The following is a 20,576-nucleotide window of genomic DNA, read 5'->3' on the forward strand; positions in this document are numbered from 1 at the left end:
AATAATAATAACCCAGAGCCTAGCACACAGTAAATACTCAGTAAATGCTACCTACCATTACTGTCAGTAACCAAGCATAGATCTTGCCCTCTACTAAGAATTCACTAAGTATTTACGAAAAGAATAGCACATCATACCATTTTACAGATGCAGAAACTGAGATTCAGCATAGAGTAAGGAAAGTGACCAAGGCCATCAAGCATGTCACACAAACAGCACTCACACTCAATTATGGAACCCCATCCCCATTCTGTCCACAATGTTACCAGTAGATATTTAGAGGGTTATTATGCAAAAGACTGAAGGGATTTCCTTAGTTTCTGAATACTAATTGGGAAGAAAAGGCTTACATTTAAAAAGTGCTCAAGTCAGATACAAAAACGTTATCCCTTTCAAGACTGCCAGTGTCCGCTGGGACACCATGATAGATGGAGGCCTTCATGCGGGAGACAAGTTTGCTTCACTCTGGAGTGAGGGCTACAGGCATATGGCTACAGCATCTGAGCTGAATGACTTTTGGAGTTCTCTGCAATTTCTTGATGGTAAAAGCAGAGTCTGGAGTTGAGAACTCCCAGATGAGAGGTTGACTGGAGAAGACACGTGGTGCCCTTGTTTCCTCATCTGCTGATTTCTTCTGTGGAGCAGGAGGCAGAGAAGGCAAGGCCGCAGTTTCTGTGTTGGAGCGTGTCCAACACTGGTGTCCTTGCAGGCAGCAGCCACTGCCTTAGAATTGCTTGCTGAGTAGGCAGCAAGTGGTGGGACATCAGCGAGGTGATTAGCAGGTGGAAGGGGTACAGTGTGATGTTGCCTGCAGGAATGGGTGGGTAGAAAGCAGCTCTAGAAACAAGTTTAGCCAAGGTGGGGGATTTTTCCAGCCTTGGTTCTCTGCCAGGCTCGTTCAGGGCAGCTGCGGCCCCAGGCAGATACACCAAGATGTGCTCTGCCTCCTGTGCTTCCCCACTCCAGAGTGTGTCTGAAATCCCTGAAGAGCAGCTGGGAGCACCAGAGCCAAATGAGTGCGGAGAAAATGAAATAACTCTCTAGGGCCTGCTACCTTTCAGCCAGGAAGGTGTCCTGCACAGGGTAAATCTGGAAATTAATGAGTTAGACTAATTGAGGGCATCCTTGCAAATTAATACCGTTCTAGCAATTCTACTAAAAGTCCATATGCTTTGCCTTTCCCAAGCCCCAGATGGTGATCATAAATATAGTCAGGATGTGCTCGGGTCTGCGTGTAAATCTAATAACAAATGGGAATTACCTTTTAAGTGACCCAGAACATGACTTTAGCTCCTAATTATCTACCTGGAAGCCAGACCGTTATAGGAAAATTTTTCCAAAACTCAATAGTTTCAATAAAGAATTTTACCATATTTTGATGCTAAAACTACTGCGAAAATAAGTTCCTACCGGTATTGTGCTGAAATCAGCCTTCCCCCAGCAGGTGCAAGCTCATGTACGGGAAAAGCTGAATGCTGTTGGCTGGACTCTAGGTTGGACAGCGCTTGCTGAAGCTTCTTCATTAAGGAAAGGCTGGTTTCCATCCACCCTTCCCCAACATCCATCCTCCCCTCCTGATTCCAGGCATAAATATTTATTCATTCTTTTGTCTGCTTCTTCCATAGTCTGTTATAGAGCCCTGCTATTAAAAGTGAAAGAAACAAAACCAACTAGGCTACAAATCTGTTTTCAAGCATTTTATTATCAGACTTCATGAGTTAATTAATTCATTCAACACATATTACTGCACACCTATCCTAAGCATTAGGGTAAAACCCTCTACCTCAATGAACTTGGTAAATTAGCAGGGGTGACAGACACCAACAACAAAAATAGTAAAATATATAATATTGTGGATGGTGATATACGTTACGGAGATAAATAATCAGGGATGTGGGATGGGAAGTGCAGAGGGTGGCATTTTAACCAGAGCAGTTTTGGATGAAGATGAAGGAAGAAGCCACACAGATATCTGGGGAAGGTCATTCCAGCTCGAGGAGCAGCAGCACAGAGATTCTTGGCAAGTTTGAAGAGGACAGAAGAGGGAGGGTCGGGGCAGAGGAGCAGTAAAGGAGCTCTGGGGGGACAATCCCATGAGCCTGGTCATCAGGGCAATGGGCTCACTGGGGGTTGGCAGGGAAAGCCCTGGAGGACTGCGAGCAGTGGAGTGACACAGAAGGACATAATGTTTTACCGACCGTTCTGCCTGCTGTGTTGGGAGCAGATGCCCAACAGGGTGTCTAAAATTAAGGGGAGAGCAGGTAGAAGGCCATGGCAATTCAGAGGCGAGATGATGTTTCACACCGGCATGGTGGTGCCAGAGGTGGTGAGAAGTAGCCCAGTTCTAAGTTACTTTGACAGCAGCACCGAAAGGATTTGCAGATGGCTTGGACATGAAGCATGAGAAGAAGGGTCATGGCCGTCGTGGCAAAGATTGTGGACAGCGCTTGTGGGGGGATGGACAGAATGCCCCAGAGAAAATGAGCCAGCTTGCTGCAAGGTCCCCGTGGCCTGGGTGGGCAGAGCAGAGTCAAAGAGGGGACTTGCAAGGACTATGTGGGTCAGGTCACGTAGGGAAGGAAGACAATTCAGGGCTAATGCCTCGGGTGATTGGAAGAACCAAGGGGCTTACACATCTATCACTGGAGAACAGATTTAAGAGCAGTAGGGAACACAGAGGTGGGAAGGGGGCCGTGTTCATGGTGTTACCATTGGAAACTTGGGTCTGAGTTCAAATCTAAAGATTTAATGATGATTAAATGTAATGATGACCGGTTTTTGGTGTTTGGAGGTCACTTTTGCCCCTGGAGTCACCCCTCCCATTTAATTGGACTGTATTCCCCCATCCCTTGGACTGGGATGTTTCAATCTCTCTCTTAGACTCTCTTAGGCTGGCTCTTTGTCTCTTTCTCTCCACAGTGGGAAAGCATACTTTAGGAAAGAACCAGTAATAATAAAAAATAATCTCTACTACTGCCCTCCTCTCCACCGGCCTTCCTTATCGCGGACCCTCTGTCCTACGTGCTGTCCGAGGGCTCTTGCCTGCGCGTCCTCTCCCTGCCTGCTCTTCCCCAGTGTCTTCAGCTTAGCTCCTCCCCCCACTGTCCAATAACACCTATCGGGACCATCCTGTCTGAAATCACTATACCCCCACTAAGTTCTCCCAAGCTTCCTTCTCCTGTTTTATTCTCCCCAGTTTCTCACGCATTGTATTTTACTTAGTATTGATTATGTTCATTGCTTACCTGACTGTCTCCCACCACTATTCTAAGTGTTATAAGGGGGAGGACTTTGGTTAGAGTCTCTCAAGGATGTAGCCTGAGTGCCTAGAAAAATATCAGGCACATAGTAGCACTCGAAAAAGATTTTACTGAATGAATGAGTAAGTGTAATCTTACTATGTATGTCTAGACGTTGTACGAAAGAAAGATTTTACACTTAATATCACTTTGATTCTTACAATAATCTTGAAGGATGTATGTTGTTAACTGTCATTGAATAGACAGGGAAACTAACACTCAGAGAGGTTAAGTAGCTTGTCCAAAGCCACACAGCTAGTATAATGGAATCCAACTCCATCTGATGCCATGGCACCTGTTCTTAACCGTATGCCTGAGTCTAAGAGCCTCAGTCCCAGCCCTGTTTATTTATCCTGCTACCTGAGAGATCTCAGTTCCTTTCTAATAAAGAAGTTTCCCTTTTTGTAATGAGGCTATGCAGAAAGACTTCTTGTTATCTTTTCACTTGCATTTTACCTATTTCTGAGCCTTATGCATGTCAAAAAGAGAGAAGGTATCTGTATTAAATGACTCAAGACTTCTGTGAAACTGAAGCTAGGTCAAAAAATACCCATATTACTATCACTTGAGTTAGTGAATTCTTTTTTTTTATTAATATTAAATCATAGCTGTGTACATTAATGCGATCATGGGGCACCATACACTGGTTTTATAAACAGTTTGACACATTTTAATCACACTGGTTAACATAGCCTTCCTGGCATTTTCTTAGTTATTGTGTTAAGACAATTATATTCTACATTTACTAAGTTTCACATGTACCCTTGTAAGATGCACTGCAGGTGTAATCCCACGAATCATCTAACTCCAGTAAGATTAGCCCATATCACAAAATCCCAAAACCAGAGTTGTTGGTGTGGATGTGGAGAAAAGGAAACACTTCTACGCTGCTGGTGGGAATGCAAATTAATATATTCCTTTTGGAAAGATGTTTGGAGAATACTTAGAGATCTAAAAATAGATCTGCCATTCAATCCTATAATTCCTCTACTAGGTATATACCCAGAAGACCAAAAATCACATTTTAACAAAGATATTTGTACCATAATGTTTATTGCAGCCCAATTCATAATTGCTAAGTCATGGAAAAAGCCCTAGTGAATTCTTGAGTACTGTGAGGTTAATGAAATAAAATCTCCCAGTTCTTTCAGTGGACATAGGAGAAGCCAGAAATAGTTCTGCTCTAAGATCTCCCTGAAGGTAGCATCCTGTTTACTGACGTCTGCTCTTACACACACCCAGCAGTTAGATTATCTTGGTTGTGGGAAGTTGGTGGTGGAAACAGGTCTTATTCTATATGCTGCAGGTGATGGGACACATCTCCCTCCTGTAGCTGGTTCTGCCTGCTGTGCTATGAGCATGGCAAATATGCCAGAAAACACCTTCCCAGCCATCCCTGTCACTCAACAAGGACTATCACAACTAGGGTGTAGGGCATGGGCCAAGCATTCCTGTTAAAACAAAATCAGATTGGCAATAGTGACGGGTTGGGAGAGAAAGCTCAAACCTCCATATCTCAGGTTTAGTCTGCTCACCAACATTTTCCTGATCATTCTTCTCTTAGCAAACCCTCTCTACCTCCCATCAAACACAACACAGCTCTTTGAATAGTCCCTTGGCTTCTGCTATCTCACCTTTGGACATGACAAACTCCTTACACACCTACCAGGACTTCCTCTTACTTAGCATGCATGGTTAAAACAGGACAATGCCCTCTACTAGAGATAGTCACCCCAGTTTTGCCATCCCCACCACTCTGCTTCTGATACCTTGAATTTGTTGTACAGCACCAGTTCCTGAGCATCGGTACAAAATAGCAATGTTGTATGGAACTACTTTTAAACCTTGACTCCAGCCCGCATTGGCTATCTGACCCTGGCTTCTCTCTGAATTTCCTCATTTGTAATACACGGATATTCATATCCATCTTATAGTGGTGGAATAAGTATTGGAATTAACATTACTTATCATTTTTTTATTTCTTAATCCCATTTAAACAACCTGAAAATTTTAAGAATCTGAAAATCTTAAGGAATTTCTGAACCAAAATTATGTTTAATGCAGCTAGATGTGTTTGGTTACCAAAGAATTGGTATAACGTGTATCACTGAGAAACCCTCCTCGCAGTAGATTCATATTGTTCCCAGAGGTATGAGTTCCCTTCATTCAGCAAAGGTGGTTTATTGGTTGTTGTTGCTGTTTCTAATCTGCTATGGTGTCTGGCCTGTACTGTTCACTTAAAACACTGGGAAAGTAAGGTCTATCTCTTATGTCTTACCACGGGCAAGACAGGAAGACAAGGAAATAATTACAATGTCTAGAGAGGAGAGGGTGAGAAATTTGATTCATTCCAGCCCAAGAAACTCCTACAATGATGACTGTCATTACCAGCAGAGTTCTCTTTGAATGGTGACAGGGAGTCAAGTTGAAATGCCTTCAAGCTAACAGAGGGTCTGGTGGGCAGAATTCTGGTTTGGGAGCCTGCACGCTTAGTTTCTCCATCTCCAGAATTAATATTGGGTCCAAAACATTGTCCTCTAGCTCTTAGTCTCCCAGCTGGTTAAGGAGAAATGTGAACACATCTCCTCTCTCCAACGGGTTGAGAGAGAAAACTTTTAATGATAAAGTCCTTTGAGCTTCGTAACAGAAAATGTCAGGGCTATTCAAAAACATTGCCACTTTGCTATATCACCAAGTTCAGTCTTTGCAATGCATGCTTTTGATGGAAAAATATCAGTGGCATAAATTAAGATGAAAGATGATCCATTTGGAACTGCAGAGGGTACTAGGTTCAGTTTTGTTCTCTGCAGGTCTCCATGCTTGCCTTTGTATCTGGTCTAGGCAGTCTTAGCAAGAGTTCTGTGTTCCTACAATCATGGCTTCCCTGGGTTCCCGTGTGACTGGTCAGCACTACCTGACAGCACCTGATTTTATCCCTGAGCTGAGTGCCTGCCTCTGCGGCCCCAGACTGCCCTGTTGATGCTGCAGAACTACGTGGTATTTAAGTACATGCAATCTAGAAGTGCAGGGTTCCTAATGCCTCATGGGAGCAAACTTGTACTAATCACCAATAGGAGCTGGAGATGAGATCTTTCTTTCTGCCCCTTGATGGACCAATGGAGGTCCAGGATCTTCATATGTCCTCTTCTGTAAAATGCATCCAGCAGCCTGTCAGGAAGGTGTGGCCAGCTCCCCACGCACTCTGAGTACTGGCTTTCCCTCCTGTCTTGCTTCATGCCCCTTTACCCTCACTCCTGCTTCCCTGAAATGCACTTGCCAAGGAACTATTACCACATTAGCTTTTGCTTCAGGCTATGTAGTTTTAGGAAACCTGAGTAAGTACAAGGAATATTATAATTGAAATTGACCTTAGAAGTATTCTAGTCAAAGGCTTTCATTTTGTAGAAGAGAAAACTGAAGCCCAGTGCGGCAGATGTAAAGTGAATTACTCAAATCACTGGGTTTAATATTCTTCGAGGAACATGATACATACACAAGAACACATGTATATATGTGTATACATGTGTATACACATGCACACACACGTGCGCACATAATACATACATATGTATACACACACATATATATAATGTTATTTGCTTTTTCTCCTTCCTCAGAAATAGCAGACAAGATCTACAATCTCTTCAATGGCTATACCAGTGGGAAGGAGCAGCAGACGGCCTACAACACCCTTCTGGATCTGGGTTCCCCCACCTTACATCGAGTCCTCTACCACTACAACCAACATTATGAGAGCTTTGGAGAATTCACCTGGCGGTGTGAGGATGAATTAGGCCCCAGGTAATCCATAAACTGCAGTCTCCTTTAAAAACTCGGACAGTTCGTACCTCTTACACTAGTGCTGCATCCATGAAGCTGCGGAGATTTCCAGAGTCAGCTTAGGGCTCAGAGAGTAATTCTCCTGCTTTCAGACAGAAGAAGCCTGGCAGGTTAGTTTTGGGTGAGCTCTGCCTAAGGAGTAAAGTCATGAGTACATTTCCTAAACAAACTCTGAAGAAGGTTTTCCCTTGACTTTGACCTGTTCCACACTCCTCTTTTCTTTTTTTTTTTATTTTTCTTTTTTGCCCTTCCTTCCTTCCATTCCCTTCCCTCCCTTCCCTTCCCTTCTTTCCTTCCTTCCTTCCCTTCCCTTTCCTTTCCTTCCTTCCTTCCTTCCTTCTCCCTTCCTTCCTGCCTTCCTTCTCCCTTCCTTCCTTCCCTTCCCTTCCTTCCCTTCCCTTCCTTCTTTCCTTTCTTCCTTCCCTTCCCTTCCCTTCCCTCCCCCCTTCCTTCCTTCCTTCCTTCCTTCCTTCCTTCCTTTCTTCCTTCCTTCCTTCTTTCCTTTCCCTTCCTCCCTCCCTTCCTTCCTTCTTTCCTTCCTTCCACTCTCTCTCCTTCCTTCCTTCCCCTTCCTCCCTTCTTTCTTTTCTTTTCTTTTCTTTCTTTTTATAAGTGTGCCCATCACCTGGATGGTGTGCATTGTTTCCCCCATTAGGTATGGTTTCCCTCTCCCCTCCCCTCCTTCCTTCCTTCCTTCTTTCTTTCTCCCTTTCCTTCCTTTCCCTTCCTTCCCTCCCTTCCTTCTTTCCTCCTTTCTTTCTCCCCTCCCTTCCCTTTCTTTCCCTTCTCCCCCCCTTCCTCCCTCCCTTCCTTCTTTCCTTTCTTCCTCTCTCTCTCCTTCCTTCCTTCCTTCCCCTTCCTCCCTTCTTTCTTTTCGTTCTTTTTATAAGTGTTTCCATCACCTGGATGGTGTGCATTGTACCCATTAGGTGTGGTTTCCCCCTCCCGTCTGCCCCCTCCCACCTGTTTGCTTTCCATCGAGTTTTTCTACCAAATGTTCACATGAGTGTTGATCAATTAGTTCTGGTATATTTTTCCCCCCCATTCTTGTGAAACTTCACTTAGAATAATGGTTTCCAGTTTTATTCAGGTTATTACACAAGATATTAATTCTTCATTTTTTTTTTTTTTTGTAGAGACAGAGTTTCACTTTATGGCCCTCGGTAGAGTGCCGTGGCCTCACACAGCTCACAGCAACCTCCAACTCCTGGGCTCAAGCGATTCTCTTGCCTCAGCCTCCCAAGTAGCTGGGACTACAGGTGCCCGCCACAACGCCCGGCTATTTTTTGGTTGCAGTTTGGCCGGGGCCGGGCTTGAACCCGCCACCCTCGGTATATGGGGCCGGCGCCTTACCGACTGAGCCACAGGCGCCGCCTTAATTCTTCATTTTTTATGGGTAATACTCCATAGTATGTGTATACCTATGCCACGTTTTGTTTTTTTATTGAATATTCTTTTTCTCTTTATTTACGTGGCATTCCAAATGCTGAAACTACAGGAGTCAAAGGCTTAGTGTTGGGAAAGAAAATTAGGAATTTTGTTAAAGAAGTTATTCAAAATATTTATTGCATTTGAACTTTGCATATTTATTTGCATCATAAAGATTTTTTTATTATTAAATCATAGCTGTGTACATTAATGCGATCATGGGGCACCATACACTGGTTTTATAGACCATTTGACACATGTTCATCACACTAGTTAACATAGCCTTCCTGGAATTTTCTTAATTATTGTGTTAAGACATTTATATTCTACATTTACTAAGTTTCACATGTACCCTTGTAAGATGTACTGCAGGTGTAATCCCACCAATCACCCTCCCTCTGCCCATCCTCCCCCCACCCTCTCCCTCTTCCCCCTATTCTTAGGTTATAACTGGGTTATAGCTTTCATGTGAAAGCCATAAATTAGTTTCATAGTAGGGCTGAGTACATTGGATACTTTTTCTTCCATTCTTGAGATACTTTACTAAGAAGAATATGTTCTAACTCCATCCATATAAACATGAAAGAGGTAAAGTCTCCATCTTTCTTTAAGGCTGCATAATATTCCATGGTGTATATATATCACAATTTATTAATCCATTTGTGGATTGATGGGCACTTGGGCTTTTTCCATGACTTAGCAATTATGAATTGGGTTGCAATAAACATTCTGGTACAAATATCTTTGTTATAATGTGATTTTTAGTCTTCTGGATATATACCTAGTAGAGGAATTATAGGATTGAATGGCAGATCTATTTTTAGATCTCTAAGTGTTCTCCAAACATCTTTCCAAAAGGAATGTATTAATTTGCATTTCCACCAGCAAGGCAGAAGTGTTCCCTTTTCTCCACATCCACGCCAACATCTCTGGTCTTGGGATTTTGTGATACGGGCTAATCTTACTGGAGTTAGATGATATCTCAAAGTAGTTTTGATTTGCATTTCTCTGATGATTAAAGATCATGAGCATTTTTTCATATGTCTGTAGGCCGTGCGCCTGTCTTCTTCAGAGAAGTTCTCTTCAAGTCCCTTGCCCAGCCTGCGATGGGATCACTTGTTCTTTTCTTACTTATACGTTTGAGTTCTCTGTGGATTCTGGTTATTAAACCTTTGTCAGAGACATAACCTGCAAATATCTTCTCCTATTCTGAGGGCTGTTTGCTTGCTTTATTTACTGTGTTCTTGGCTGTGCAGAAGCTTTTTAGTTTGATCAGGTCCCAGTAGTGTATTTTTGAAGCTTCTTCAATTACAAAGATTTATTTTGAGTTAAATTCTATGTTCTCTTGAAAGACAACAAGACATCTGTCTTGGCTAAAGTTAGGGTGGCAATGTCCCCTGGCCTTGGGGCTTCAATTTCCTAATACTCAATACCTACTGCTTCTAGGCTGCACAGACCAGATAGAGTTCTTGGAAAGTAAGGCCTGAGAAGGATTTGTAGAGATACCACCTGTCTTTTGCTCCACTCATCATAACTGCACATTGGCGCATTGAAAAAAGACTTCTCTGGAAATACTGAAATTTTTAGGTAGATGCCATAAAGAGGTTTTTCACGTGGAATGTTGGTACCTATATGTTCCCAAATTATTTAAGAGCTCATTTTAAAAAGATGAAAATAGAGTAAAGGATACAAGAATCGTTAAAAGGAAAGAAAAAGAAAATGAAGGAAAGAAAGAAGGGTAGAGCCTCCTCTTTTGGAAAAACCTGCTTGGCTAAAGTGCCTGGAAGGGGGAAAGAAGGAAATGATGAAAATAAACACTGTAGAATCCTCTGGCATATAAGGAATTCTTGCACTCCAGCTAACATGGCAGAATGAAAGTATCACCCAAAAGTCATCCCAGCCATCTAACCTCTGACTAAACTGAAGGGACACTCAACCTCAGTCAGCCTCTTGTGACTTGCAATGATAAAGTTTCCCAGAAAACTGATGTTCAGGATATTTTCCCTCTGTTTTTTTACTTTTGAAGGGTAAAGGAAACATAGGGTTATCTTCTAAAGTAAAAATGATGTCATGTGCGAGATTGGCAGCATCTCTCTACATTCCATAAATTATTTCCTAATCTTTAGAACAGGTGATAGTTCTTGAACAAACAGACTTCACTGCTATGGAACAGAGGAAAATATGTAAGGGGCATTTGATTTGTTTTGTCTCAGCTTTGGTGAGAATCCACCCTGGGGTTAGAAGACAGATGCATGATGGGAAATGTCCTCTTCACTCCACACCCTGTCTCTCCTCCTGACTTTGTCACTCCTCTCACCTGACAACACCCCAGCTCCATCCATCCTCTATGCTTACTCTTCTTCTTTCTTCCCTCCCCTCTATCTTCTGACATTCACTGACTATAGTATATGTACAGTTCTTTGCCAGGGAGCTTCAATATCATAATTTGAACAGCACTAGCATTGCATATATCATCCCGATTTCTAAGGGCATTTGCTTTTAAAACTTCTCTCTTATGACTCAGGAGTCAGAAGGAAAATTGGTTGATGAAATAAGTGAGCTAGGGAATAAATATGGCTCTTGTTGTAAAGTAAGACCACAGCTGGGTGTGCACCCTGCTCCACAAACTCCCCTCCCGTGGGGCTCTTCTTGTGCAATCCTGGTCTTTTGTGGTTCTATACCCATATTAGAAAACATTGGGTAGTTTCATTAGCCTGTGGAAAATAAAAGTTTGCTTCTGAGTGTCATGAATCTCAGGGAGAACCACAGGAAAGGAAAAGGACTATGCCTTGAAATACATTAGCCCACTTTGGGGTTAGTGGTGAAAAGCACAGAGAAGGGTCTGCGGCTCCAGACTTCCTGAGAGTGAGCAGAGAGGATCCCCCTCAGTTCAGCTTTAAATCCAATTCCATTAAGACTCATGGATGCCTCCAGATCGAATTGAGGGTTGAAAATATTTTGAGAAGAACATTGATTACACTGCTTCTAAGAAAGAAGACCACAGGGTCTGAAATGGTCAAGGGCAGTTCCAAATTTATTATTCTTATTATTTTAAAGTTCACTGAGAAGAGCAACAAAAACTCTAGGGGTGAATCCACTTTCTTCATCCTCTTCTGGATGCCTGTGCTGCCCTTACTCTGCCTTCACCTCTCAAGAATTCGTCAGCAGCTAATGGCACACAGCAGGATAGACTGGGAGGAAGGGCCACCAAAATTCTTTTTGATGACGACTTTTGGAAAAACCTGCTTGGCCAAACTGCAAAAGCTGATAGGGAAAGTTTAGATCATTTGCTCAAAGTGCTGTTTAGTTGGCAGGCAAAGTGTTCGTTTGATTTCCTCTGACCCGCCATTGACATTGGAGAAAATATGACCTTCCTTCAAATGCAATCAGTATACCTGGTTTCTTGTACCCTCAATGAATCCCCAACAATAAAAAAAAAAAAAAAGAAAGAAAGAAAATATGACTGTCCCTCCAATGACTTCACTCCATCCTTAGTTCTTGACTGTGCTGTTGAAACTCAGACCTTCCACCAGAAACGTCTCTGCCCTTCTCCAGCTCATACCCCCGGACCACAGGAAGGTCACCCCTTAGTGATGCTCATTGCTGGTACAGAAGGAGAGGAATGAAATGAACGTGGCTGTTGTTCTTTGAAAGCTCTCTTTAAATGGGGTACATAAACTTCTAGTTTCTGGAAGCAATTGTTAATTAAACTAGAAACAATACGGTTCATCACGTGAAAACTTGGAATAGCAGTCACTAGCTCCTGCAGGGAGTGGTTTTCTTTGATCTTCCAGTCCATCATCTTGCAGCCTTACACAAGCTTGTTCAAATGAGAGAGGCTGCCTTCATGGGTCTCAATCGCTTAGGTCTTTGACGAGTAAGGATAAAATAACTGAGCCAGGGGACCCTGCTCCTTTGCTTATCCTGTGTTCAGAGTCTAAGTCAGTGAGGTCTGAGAACCGGCTTTCAGGAAGCCCTTGTCTAGGACACCAGAAATGGGCACCAAGAAGCAGGAGCTGCACAGCAGGTGGTGGTGCCAGCCCACTTCTCCTGGCTGGAGGCAACATGTTCTCACACTGTGGCCTTGGCCTGGAGGGATCACTTCTTTCCAGAGTAATGAACTTGGAATTCGCTTGCTATCTTCTCTCCTCTCTGTCTCTCTCCCAGATGGCTCAGGTGCCCTCCTCACCTCCTTTTCCCACTTCTTTGATTGGAGTTTACTAGCAATGGCCTCTTGGCTTTCTCAGGGAGGTGGATGGAGCCTGAGCTCACCTAGAGGCTAATGAGGTGATGGGTGCAACCCCAAGACTGCATTTTTCCCAAGGAATGAATCTGTGTCAATGGGAACTAAAGACATCTTTGTCCACAATCTTTTGTACTATAATTACCTCAATATAGGCATAATCGGTCGCATTTGATATCCCTTTCAGTTCAATATATTGCCTGCTTTTATGAGTTCAGAAGTACGTTGAAGGGCGGCGCCTGTGGCTCAGTGAGTAGGGCGCCAGCCCCATATGCCGAGGGTGGTGGGTTCAAACCCAGCCCTGGCCAAACTGCAACAACAAAAAAATAGCCGGGCATTGTGGCCGGCACCTGTAGTCCCAGATGCTCGGGAGGCTGAGGCAAGAGAATCACATAAGCCCAAGAGCTGGAGGTTGCTGTGAGCCGTGTGACGCCACAGCACTCTACCGAGGGCAGTAAAGTGAGACTATCTCTACAAAAAAAAAAAAGAAAAAAAAAGAAGTACGTTGAAAAGGGAAATATTAGTATTATTATGCCTGTAATTCCTCCAGTTTAGAAGGTGGCGCCTGTGGCTCAGTGTGTAGGGCGCCGGCCCCATATGCTGAGGGTGGCGGGTTCAAACCCAGCCCCAGCCAAACTGCAACAACAAAAAAAATAGCCAGGCGTGGTGGCGGGCGCCTGTAGTCCCAGCTGCTCGGGAGGCTGAGGCAAGAGAATGGCGTAAGCCCAAGCGTTAGAGGTTGCTGTGAGCCGTGTGAGGCCACGGCACTCTACCCGAGGGCGGTACAGTGAGACTCTGTCTATACAGAAAAAAAAAATAGAAGGCTAAAGTAAGAGAGAATCCTTGAGCCCAGAGTTCAAGATCAGCCTGGGAAACACAGCAAGACTCTGTCTCTACAAAATATTTGAAAATTAGCCAGACATTTTTATGCACACCCATAGTCCCAGCTCCTTGGGAAGCTGAGGCAGGAGGATGGCTTATACTTGGGAGCTGGAAGTTGCATTGAGCTGTCTTTAATTGTGCCACTGGACCCCAGTCTGGTGACAGAAAGACTATCCACAGTAAAAGAAAGAAAGGAAGGGAGGGAGGAAAGGGGAGGGAAAAGGTGGGATGAGGAGGGGGAAAGCAAACATTTAGTTAAGCACATTGCTGGTTGTTTAGTGATGAGAAAGTACTGATTTTAAAGAAAATTGATTTGATTTGTCTTTCAAGACTACCAGTTTTGTCAGGCAGGATACATATTGCCACTAAAATATTGTTAATTTTTTCTTCTTTATTTTTCCTTACAGCATTTTTCTTTTTCTTTTTTCTTTTATTTATTTATTTAGAGACAGAGTCTCACTCTGTTTCCCTGGGTAGAGTGCTGTGGCATCATAGCTCACAGCAACCTCAAATTCCTGAGCTCAAGAGATCCTGTTGCCCCAGCCCGCTGAGTAGCGGGACTACAGGTGCCCGCCACAATGCCTGGCTATTTTTAGAGATGGGGTCTTGCTCTTGCTCAGGCTGTTCCACCACCCACCTTGGCCCCCCAAAGTGCTAGGATTACAGGCGTGAGCCACCACATCTGGCCCTTCCTTATAGCATTTTGCCTCTTATTTTCTTTTTGGTACCTGCCCACTTTGCACATTCCTTCTGTTCATTCGTTCATTCATTCCCTTAATAAGTATTTACGTAGTACCTGCTTCTAAGTGTCAAAGATGGGACAGTGAGCAAAAGAGGCCACGCTCTGCCCTCTTGAAGTTTACAATTTCACACTACTCATGACTTATTGCTCCTCCTTGTCCTCTCCGTCTAATGTAAGTGTCTTGTGTGCTTGATCCACAGGAAGGCAGGCCTCATCCTTTCCCAGCTTGCGGACCTCAGCAGTTGGTGCAATGGACTCCTTCAGGAACCCAAGATAAGCTTGCGACGCAGCTCGCTCAAGTACCTGGGCTGCCGCTACAGCGAGATCAAGCCCTATGGACTGGACTGGGCCGAGCTCAGCCGGGACCTCAGGAAGACGTGTGAGGAGCAGACCCTGAGTGTCCCCTACAATGACTATGGGGACAGTAAGGACATGTAGCACCACAAGGCTGGATTGCTGCTGCCAAAATGAAGCAGGAGAGAGAGGAGAGGGACATCTGGGTTGGTTTGTGGATTTTTAGCATTTTTTAATGGAACATTAAAACCTCCATGGCAATGTCTATGCCAGGGAGAAAGTGATCCTCATTCCCTGCATCCCTCAGCCTGATGTTCTCCATCTGCATGACCCGTGACCCTGCCAGCCAGCGGCTTCATGCAGTGCCATGGGCTTTTTTAGAAGATTACTTTGGGGCTTGTTTTGCTGTTGATTTGTTTCATTCATTTCTGACCCTCCAAGAAGTTTGCCAGAATAATCTGTGATGCTTCCCACAAAAGGTCTGTCAAGTTGAGGCATTCTGCTGTCACTGAGTTCATTGCAACTGGGGACAGAGGTGAGGCCAGAAGGTTGCTGACCTGTTCAGGGTCCACCCTCAGGCATTCCTTAGGAAGCACCTCAGTCTAGGAGCCTAAGCCTTGCTCACTGAGAAAAACAATATGGAAACTGGGAAGGTGATCCCCCGTCCGTGCCTCATGGCTTTTCTCCCAGGACTTCCTATTTCCATCTCCACTTCTCAAAAGTGAACCCAGCTTTCCTTACAGGCCCCAGTGGGCCACCTGTGTTTTTATCCCCCTACCCCCATTTTAAGCTAAACTGGAATGAAATCTTTTCTCTGGCAGACCTCTTCCCTCTCCTCTGAACACCATGATCTTTGAGAGGCAATAAGATGCCACCTGTCAAATGCACCTTTAGAGAAGTCTACCTGGGAGACTGTAAATGAGGTTTATTGGTTTAAAAAACTTCTGTGCCTCCATTGGATAAACTCTGCTGTCCACCAATATCTACCCAAGCAACTGGATTCCCTTTGGCCCTGTGCCTCTTACCCAGGACGCGTAAGTCTTGGCTGATGTCTGATCTGGTCCATGAGGGATCAATACTTCCATGTCATTGTTGCAGTGAACTAAAGCTATTACTGATCACAATCTTCCCTCTTGCTAAATTTATGTATCCCTAGTTTTGCTAATCATTTCTCTGATGGCCATCAGTGGGAGGATTGCACCATGGTCATGGCCAGCTAGTTGCTGGGAGTTGCAGAGGCTCTGTGTAGACAGTCACCACTGACCACAGGTAAAGGCTGAGGTGTTGTTTCCACCCCTCTGCCCAAGCAGTGGTGTGGATGACCTGGCTAGCAGGAAGCCCAGCCTTTCAGAAAGAGCCAGGCAGGGCCATGTTAGCGGCAGTGACCTTAGCTGTCCCATGTGCTTCAGAGGCTGAACACACACATACTTTCAGTCACCATGCCTTTGACCAGGGCGCAGCATCTACAAACACGTGAGAAAGGTATGGAGGGAGGTGCAGGGTCTACTATGACAGTTGCTGAGCCCTGCTGATATTTTCTAAATAGTAACAAGGACAGGCGACATTCATGAAGTGCTTGCTGTGTGCTAGACACCGCTATGAGCGTGTTAGGTGTCACTGCATCCTAACAACGACCCCTCGAGGAAATGCTATTCTTGCCTCCATTTTGGTGTTGAGGAAACTGAGGCAAAGAGAGGTTATGCGACTTTCCCCAGATTCTGTGCACTGTATGTCTCAGTTCCAATATGAGTTCAGACGCTGGACTCCAGAGCATAGGATTTTAACCAGCCTGTGCCCCTCAGTTCTGTTTTCAGTATTGTTGGCAGCAAGCCATTGTGTGAGCTCCAGAGAGCCTGCCCTTCCCCAGACACATGGGGTGTTGACCTGCCCTCTGTTCAGGGGAAGGAGGCAGTGGCCAAGTTCACCCTTAGCCTTCGGAGCTAAGACACCCTTTGGGGACCCCTGCTCTGCGCACACAGCCTTCCCCCATCCTGGGTGACTGGGAGGACAGCCTGGCGCCAGGCTGAAAGCACAGGGTGGTGTGACTATCCTCTCCACTTCCTTCCGGAGAGAGAGGAGGATTTATTCCATCCTCTCTCATGCACCTGCCTCAGAGATTCCCCTGCTTCCAGAGCAAAGGCTGACAGAACACTCGGCTATCTGCATGTGGTCAGCGCAGGGGCCTCAGTCAAAGTGCCTCATAGGCAAGTTTTTCACCACTGCCAGGGAGCAAGTTGCTGTGGGTCACCGGGGCAGGGCCTCTAGCACCTTCTCACTGCTCTGCTCTGCCGTCATTTTTTTTTTGCAGTTTTTGGCCAGGGCTGGGTTTGAACCTGCCACCTCTGGCATATGGGGACAGTGCCCTACCCCTTTGAGCCACAGGAGCCACCTGTGCTCTGCCATCTTTTTACTCAGTCTGTGCACAGCAAGGTGTCTTGAGTTTGGGTGGGAAGAGGGTGAGGCTGCCAATACCCTCCTGCTCCCAGCAGGGGCGAGGCGGGAGCAGGTAGGCTAAGAGGGGCATCAGGGTCCCCCACTTCTGTTTCTCCTTTTTAGGCATTCCATGCACCTCTCCCCTCCTGTCTTTTTTCTCCACTCTCCCAAATTCTTCCACCTGCTTTTCATTTTTGTATTTTCACTCTTTTCTTTCTCTTTCTGCGACCCTCCTCTTTTGTCCCTTCCTTCCCTATAATTCTCTTCCTCCTCCAGTCCCCTCCTGGGTTCTCCTCCCTGCGTGTGTGTATGTATGCACACCCACGTGGAGCATGCACAGTGTACACACAGCCCCTATAACTGGGCCCACTTGCTTTCAAGTTAAAAATGCCAATGTGAATGGAGCAGGGGATAGTCTTAGGGTGGTTATACAATTAACAGGAGGATTATTTTCCCCCAGGAGGATGCTACCAATCACACCCTACTGACATTTCCCAAAGCTTGCCTAGAGAAACCCACCCTGGCTAGAAGGAGGGATGGTACCGGGTCTTTATTAAACCTTAAGTTTCTAAGCTGCCAAACAGGTCTTAAGGGAGTCACTTACAGTCACCAACACTCTCCCAGCTCCTTGAGACCTCGGGGTGGGGGGAGGGATTCCTGTTGAATATACATGAACCCCCGTAATAGCATTAGACTTTTAATTGAGCGTGCAATCATTTTCCATGGAGTTTGGTCCATTCATTATTTTTGGTTAACTACACTTCTTGATAGTCAAATGTTCTGTTAAGAAACTGAGCGTGAAGAAAGAAAAACCCACTTTACTATATAGAAGGAAGAAAGAATATAATGTGACCATCTTCAGGTATAACAGTATTATTTAAAAAAGAATTCTTGTACGATTATAAAGAGTGAAATAATCAACTAAGTAATAAACAAAGCTGTTAGTAAGTGTTGGGTGTGTGGATGTCATCTGTGTCTTTCAACAACCTGAGTGATCTAGTGAGACCTACAGGGCAATTATTAAGGTTTTAAATATGACACCTCAAGTTCTAAATATATAGGCCTTATAGCCCATCATTCTAACTAGAAAAAAAGGTCAGCTATTTCACAGCAAATTCTAAACTCACTGTTATGTAGTAGTAAGTCCCTTCTTGCTGCCAGCTGCCCCTAATGATTAGCCAATGAAATGTATTTATCGCCTATCTGTTGTATTCTAGACACTATGCATAATACGGAAAATAACAAGCGTGTTCTCCATCACAGAGTGTGGCATTTTATGGGGAAAGTTAGATACTGAACTTATCATCACAGGGTGAGGAGAACTATGACAAGAAGTACAAGATGTTACGGGAGTTGCTGAAATTGGTACTTTGGCCTTGAAAGAAAAATGTTACAAAAAGCCCTCCCAGGCACATCCCTTGCCTTGTATAGAGGCATTTAAGATAGGCTGGCTATTAAAAAAATATTTCATGATAAGTAGCTCAAAATACTTAATCTTTTTTTCTACAATGTAGTGAACTAGATGCTATCTTGGCTGCCACCAAAATATGTGATTGCCTTTAAATTATTCAGTAATCACATGTTAAGTGTCTGGGCCTACTACCCTCTTGAAAAGTAATGCTCAGAGCCTTAGCCCACACACAGGCGATTTAAAGAAGATGAGGACTCTGGCAGTTTTAAAACTCGGCCACAAATTCTTTGATTCCCCCCTGTCTAAAGTGTCTTCTCCTGCTTCTCCCCTTGGATCTGGGTAGGTTTGTAACAATGTTTTGACCTATATATTGTGATGGAATTTACACTGTGAGACTTCCAACTCTGAGTCATAAAAGCCCTTGGGGATTCTGCCTTCCTCTCTGGAACTCTTGCTCATGGAGCTCTGAATCACTACATAAGAAATCCAAGGCCACCGTGTTCAGACCACCATGCTGGAGCAGTCACGTGTAAGCACTCTGGCCCTCGCTTCCTGCTAAGATAACCCTGCCAAGGCACCAGACTTGTGCTGTCTTGGACTCTCAAGACAAGTGCTTCTGCCAGTTGCATGCCACCAAGAAGCCTCCATCAATGCCATGTGGAAGAGAAGAATCACCCTGCCAAATCCCTCCTGAATTTCTGCCCTTCAAAATTATACACCATAATAAAATGGTTATTGTTTTAAGCTAGTAGCTTAAAGCAGGAGATCTGCTAAGTAAAAGGAATTTGATCTGGGGCTTTCAGTGCCAATTTCATCCACCCAGTCAGAGAGCATCTAGGTAACTCCTGCCCTGGGTATGCATTCACCATGGAAAGGACATACAAATGCGTACAGACCGGGCTACATGTGCAGTGTTCCTTTTGCAAATCAGGTGAGCCTCTGCTTCCACAGAGCGGAGCCAAAAAAAAAAAAAAAAAAGAAAAGAAAAAGGGTGGGCCACTGCCTCCTAGTACTTCTGAGAGGGTGAACCTTGGAGCCCAGAAGGAAACCCTAGGAGAGGGAGATAATTGTTTCAGGCCCAGGAAAAGAAAAAAGGTGAAGAGAGAGAACAATTTAGGACAAGGAAGAAATATTGGACAATAAGGATTTCTTCCAATTACTTTTTAAAATTATTTTGCATTTGGAACTTCTTGGATGCAAATGTGCCCACCCCACACTTACTATGTGCCAAGCACTGTGCTAAATGCCTTAACTGCATACAATTCCGCAGTTCTCATTGAAACTCCAAAGTGAATACTCTTAAGAAAGAGGAAGCAGAGTCTCAGAGCATTCATGTAACTTGCCCAGGACCACGGCTAAGTGGAAGGACAGGCATTTTGACCAAGGGCTGTTGGTCTCTATCTTGCACACCACACTATCGCCACCATTAATAGTTTTCTGTAAAAGGAAAAAGCTCTCATTTAGTTTTCTGTAAAAGGAAAAAGCTCTTCTCACTGAGATTTTTGCCAATTACTGCCCAGTTACCCCATGCCAGGCAGTAAGAGAGAATATGATTGTCCCACTGCAACCTCACCACTACCGTTAGGAGATCCGTTCAGGTGCATAGCTTGCTTTGGCAAGCGAATCATATGTCTCTTCTTGTTTGCTGGTTTGTTTGGCTTGGTTTGGGGTTTGGGGTTTTTGTCTTCCGTGCAAGGATGATTCAGAGCCAGGACATTTCGAGTCTCACTCTGTATGTTCAACGTTGCTCTCTGTCATGAGGAAAGGTTCTTTGGGCCTGTCCTCTATGTTCTGCATGGATCCATGCTGACAATTAGTGCCTGGATGACAACTTGGGGGACAAAAGCCTAACTCAAGTTGTTGACACAGAACCTACCCTTGATTTTGATAACCTCATGTCTCCTAACACAACTCCCATCATGAACTCCTATTTTACATTAATCAATTAATGCATAGTTTAGTTTCAAATAAAGCTCAATGTTTATGAATCAATTAATGCATAGT

The 20,576-nt window shown here is 44.4% G+C and overlaps 1 protein-coding gene across 3 annotated transcripts in view; it reads left to right on the forward strand.

Annotated features, from left to right (window-relative positions):
- ASTN1 (astrotactin 1) overlaps positions 1–18,106 on the forward strand; it is a 335,437-nt gene extending 317,331 nt beyond the window's left edge. For 2 of the 3 annotated variants that reach the window (XM_053607621.1, XM_053607622.1), the window contains exons 22-23: positions 6,917–7,100; positions 14,635–18,106. In XM_053607621.1, coding sequence (XP_053463596.1) covers positions 6,917–7,100; positions 14,635–14,872 — 422 coding nt within the window. In that variant the 3' untranslated portion in view covers positions 14,873–18,106. Of the gene's footprint in view, positions 1–6,916; positions 7,115–14,634 lie in introns of those variants that run through there. The other variant, XM_053607623.1, reaches the window with a different exon arrangement.
- The last annotated feature ends 2,470 nt before the right edge of the window (positions 18,107–20,576 follow it).

Source organism: Nycticebus coucang, chromosome 10, assembly GCF_027406575.1.
Source record: "Nycticebus coucang isolate mNycCou1 chromosome 10, mNycCou1.pri, whole genome shotgun sequence".
Lineage (NCBI taxonomy): Eukaryota > Metazoa > Chordata > Mammalia > Primates > Lorisidae > Nycticebus > Nycticebus coucang.